Source organism: Monopterus albus, unplaced genomic scaffold (genome assembly GCF_001952655.1).
Source record: "Monopterus albus unplaced genomic scaffold, M_albus_1.0 scaffold418.1, whole genome shotgun sequence".
Taxonomy (NCBI): domain Eukaryota; kingdom Metazoa; phylum Chordata; class Actinopteri; order Synbranchiformes; family Synbranchidae; genus Monopterus; species Monopterus albus.
The window spans coordinates 126,524-131,143 of NW_018128298.1; the positions used below are offsets into that span (position 1 = coordinate 126,524).

The 4,620-nt window shown below is 42.6% G+C and overlaps 1 protein-coding gene and 1 long non-coding RNA gene across 2 annotated transcripts in view; one reads left to right on the forward strand and one right to left on the reverse strand.

Moving 5' to 3' along the window:
• LOC109951901 (uncharacterized) overlaps positions 1–1,033 on the forward strand; it is a 6,351-nt gene extending 5,318 nt beyond the window's left edge. Inside the window, exon 3 of the long non-coding RNA XR_002273674.1 lies at positions 383–1,033. This is a non-coding gene — a long non-coding RNA (uncharacterized LOC109951901). The remainder of the gene's footprint in view (positions 1–382) is intronic.
• A 751-nt stretch (positions 1,034–1,784) lies between these two features.
• abce1 (ATP-binding cassette, sub-family E (OABP), member 1) overlaps positions 1,785–4,620 on the reverse strand; it is a 10,445-nt gene continuing 7,609 nt past the window's right edge. The window contains exons 14-19 of the mRNA XM_020586658.1: positions 4,568–4,620; positions 3,518–3,628; positions 3,143–3,285; positions 2,489–2,611; positions 2,290–2,401; positions 1,785–2,125 (exon numbers count right to left, since the gene is read on the reverse strand). The exon at positions 4,568–4,620 is cut by the window's right edge and continues 1 nt beyond it. Of these exons, the coding sequence (XP_020442314.1) occupies positions 2,078–2,125; positions 2,290–2,401; positions 2,489–2,611; positions 3,143–3,285; positions 3,518–3,628; positions 4,568–4,620 (590 nt within the window). The 3' untranslated portion in view covers positions 1,785–2,077. The remainder of the gene's footprint in view (positions 2,126–2,289; positions 2,402–2,488; positions 2,612–3,142; positions 3,286–3,517; positions 3,629–4,567) is intronic.

Here is a 4,620-nt window from a genome sequence, read left to right on the forward strand (position 1 = left end):
TTTTTCTTTTTTAATACATCTGCAAAAATGTCAAAAATTCTGTGTTTTTCTGTCAATATGGGGTGCTGTGTGTACATTAATGAGGAAAAAAATGAACTTAAATGATTTTAGCATATGGCTGCAATATAACAAAGAGTGAAAAATTTAAGGGGGTCTGAATACTTTCTGTACCCACTGTACATGTATAGATTTTAAAACAGCTTTATTCATCCCCAAAGGGAAATTAAACTTTCCAGTTGCTCATAAATAACAACCACACACACTCAACAATATTAAAATAAACACATTTATTTTTAATAAAGTTAACATTTGTCCAGTCCCTGTTCCAGCCTGGTTGTAGCATAGAAGTATATAAGCCCATGTAACTGATTTATTCATTCAGGAGGTATTGAACATCCTTACTGCCGTGGGGACAAAACATCTCCTGAACTACTCCGTTCTGCAGCAAAATGAGAGGAGCCGATTGCTACAGCTGTGTCTCTGCAGCTCCAGAAAGCTGTGGAGGGGGTGTTTGCCATTGTCCATTATCACCTTCAGTTTATTCAGTACAGCCGTGTCCACCACGGTCTTTAATGGGTCCAGTCTCCCACCAAGCACTTGGCCTGGCCCTTAACCAGCTTATCCAGTCGCCTAGTGTGTTTGTCCTTCAAACGGCCTCCCCACCACACTACTGCATAAACAAGTGCAACCACAGTGTGATTAAAAAAAATGCTCAGCATCTCAGCAGATACTATAGTATGTGGTTAAAAATGTGGCCTGACCCTCTCCTAAAAAACGTGCCTTACTATGTTACGTGGTAAAAATGGGGCCTGACCTTCTCCTAAAAATCGTGCCTTACTATGTTACGTGGTAAAAATGGGGCCTGACCTTCTCCTAAAAATCGTGCCTTACTATGTTACGTGGTAAAAATGGGGCCTGACCCTCTCCTAAAAAACGTGCCTTACTATGTTACGTGGTAAAAATGGGGCCTGACCCTCTCCTAAAAAACGTGCCTTACTATGTTACGTGTTAAAAATGGGGCCTGACCCTCTCCATGGCTCTGGGGTTCTTCCTTGAAGCTGCAAAGAAACCCGACTTTCCATCCAGGTACTCTACGCAGTCTTGTTTTTTTTCTTTTGATATCAACATTTAATATGTGAATAATTAAAATGTTTAATTTAACACTGTGCACTTAAAACTAGATCCATATTCAATTTTATAGCAGGTTAAACAATTCTCAAATATCAAATTAGGCTTCATAGTGACTCCTGCTTGTCAGACTACAGTCAACCTTGTAGAATTTAAGAATCTGTATAATATTGAAACACTGCTCATCTTAATTTGATTGCAATTTATTAGTGGACGTTGGAGGCTGTGGTAAGGGAGACTTCAGGGAGAAGTGTCCCCAACCAACAAATGTCTTAAAGCGAGCAGTTCTCCCTTAATTGGCTTGCATGCTTCCGTGGAATGTTTCACTTAATTTTTGTTTTACTTTGTGTTGAAGGTGGACCAAAGGTTTACAGAACAAAATAACTTGGTCTATTTTGTCTTTGTTTTCCCCCACAGCCTGCCTCCAATGCAAGATGACTTTGAGGGATGGAACAACCCTTCACAGCTATGGAAAATGGGAAGACTGTGTCCTCATGAGGGTTGGCAGGACTGAGGTGAAAGAGACTCTTTAAACAAGGTAACAGACATCCAGTACTGTGACCTTGTACCTCTTATGGTGTAAGCTGAAACATCCAGTACCTTGTACCTCTTATGGTGTAAGCTGATGCCAAAAGACGACAGACACAGTTGCTGAGTCAGTTCCACCATTTTTTTATTGTTTCAGTAAATGCACGTGTTAAAATGCCGCTGCTCCACGACATCGCTGGCTTGTGATGTCAGCCCTGTTCAGCCTGAACAACACAGAATGCAATGCACTTAGTTTTAAACATTTCACAACATCGAGCGCAGCCTGGTACATAGATGCTGATGAGTTTTATTTATGACTTGACAGATCTCTGCTGTTGGTTGAACGCAGCCTGCTCTCAAGACTCTCAACACTCCTGAACACTGCCCCAGGAAGCCATGTTTGGTCACACAGGAAGTCGTCTCAGTCGTCCAAGAAGAAGTAATTTCCGCTCTTCTTTTGTTCTGTGTCCTGGGAGAGACAGAGGTCAAAGGTCAGTGCAAGTTTACAACTACATCTAGTGCTTTTAGTGGTCAGTGGACTTCGGCATTGAAAAAGACTTGTTAACAAGAAATCACAAGATTGCCAAAGACTCAAGTCATCGATCGGGCGTCATACCACAGCAATGCAAATACCTTGATGGAGTTGAGCTTGTTGATGCGTGGTCTGAAGTTGTTCGGGTCCCTCCTGAACGTGATCTCCAGCAGTGACAGAAACCGGTTCATTCCCGCCAACAGACCCTGAGGACTAACGCACAGAAAGTAAATTCTCTCACCCTCACAGCCAGGCTTAGCTCATGCTGTACCTTTTTAAACATGTCTTTCAGGGTCTTACATGTTTGCCGAGGTCGTCTTGGAGGGAATGCCATCGAACACGATGACTCTGTCAGCCAGATAGGTCGCCATGATGAAGTCGTGCTCCACCACAAATGCAGTCTTCTTCGCGTGGAGGATGTACCTGCAGATATTCACAGAAAATAAAGATGGATTTTATAAAATATTTATTCTCTGTATCCCTTGTTTTCTATGTTTAAAACACTAAACACTGCTGATATTGTGTTTGTGTTACTGTGCACATATCCCATCCAGAGACTAACAGCAGCTATGAATGTGGTGTCCTCACTGTAAGGTGAGAGTCCAGCCCCTGGTTTAGCTTATTGCTCTGTGCCATTGACCTCCACTGCTCAGGAAATGTGAGCAGAGCAGCGATCAGCTGACTCAGAGGAAGAAATCCACCATCCAGTGCAGCGGGGTGGGTTTAATGGACAGCAGTGGAAGTCAGGCACAGAGCAAACCAGCTAAACCGGGGTCTGGACTCACATTGCTGCTGGGTGGGATTTGTGCCTAACAACAAAAACACACATTCACCAGGCTCACCACTGTAGAAACTACAGCTTCTCACTAGTTTAGCTCTGAGGAGAAAAGGGTCAGTGGGGTGTTTCTGCTCTTTACAAATCTCTTGCAAACATAATGACAAAGGCTGTCTGACCTCTTGATGACCCTGGCTGCCATCAACCGCTGCTCAGAGTCCAGGTAGGCCGAAGGCTCGTCGATCAGATACACGTCAGCCGGCTTCCCCAGACACAGTGTGAGGGCGACTCTCTGCAGCTCACCACCAGACAGGTTCTGGACCTGAGGGGGGGAGGGAGGTGAATCACTGCATAGAAACAACCTCAGAGAAAACATGTTACTGTGCTGACAGTGCTGAGGACACGAGAGCTAAATATGGACGACGTTCTGAGTTTGTACTAACAGAGGAAACAAGGAAGAAGTTGGTCCTCATATAAAGGAGCAACAAACAAGTGAAGCAAAAATACTGGACTCCTGAATGGAGGCTACAGAGATGAAGGTGTGTGTGTCTTACATCCTGGTCAATGATGCTCTCGATCTGCATCGGCTTCATGACGTCTGTGATGAACTGTGGGTGAGTGTAGGCGTCTCTGATCTTCTCATGCAGCAGAGCCCTGACGCTGCCCTGTAGGCACACACACACGTTTAGTTCATCTGTCATGTTACAAAACCAACCATGTACTAAGACACACACACACACATTTAGTTCATCTCATGTTACAAAACCAACCATGTACTAAAAGTTCAAAGCCAAGTTTAATAAAAACTGCAGAATAATCCTTTAACAGTTAAAGGTTAAATTAGCCTGGACATGGCTTCTCTATTGGACTGTATATAACTGTGCTATACAGAAGCAATAAAAAATGGAGGATCTCATAACTATGACACGATTCTGAGACCAGGATCTTGTAACAGGCTACGGGTTAGTGCTGCTTTACAGGCTGCTGCTGATTTAACTGTCTAGATCCAGAATCCTAGAAACTACTAGGATATCTCTATATTCAATATGAGATTCAATATTTTTCATAACATTTTGGAAAACGTCACATTCAACTGTAAAAGTTCATGTGAACAGATCATACTTTTACGACAGAACAGTTGCCATAGATACGAGGTACTAGCCTATATTTGTTTACGTTTAGGAACACTAAGGACACCAAATTAACTTATCCGCTCATTTGTGCTATTGTACAGTTTGTACTGTCAGAATTACATTAATACTGAACAAATCTTTAAACCCCAACGTTTCTCAAGCTGCTTCTGAGGTTTTCCTACTGAGTTACACTGTAGGCAACAACGTCGCTGCCTATTTGAACTCTGTATATGTTTATATTTTGGAACACTACCTGTGCTGAATTAGTCATTAACAGATCACTTTTCACTATTGGGCGTACTGACAGCTACCACTGAATTACTCTGATACTAAAGAATGTTAAAATCTGATGATTTCCAGTCACGTTCTGCTGAGTTACCTCAATTATGAGATAAGATCCTCCATTTTATTTTTCTTTGGTAAATGCAATGTGCTTCTGTGGAGCCATCATGAAAACCTGAATCAACAAACCTTAAACTTTGGGCTGATGGTCTGAGGCTTGTAGCTGACGTTCAGGATGGGAA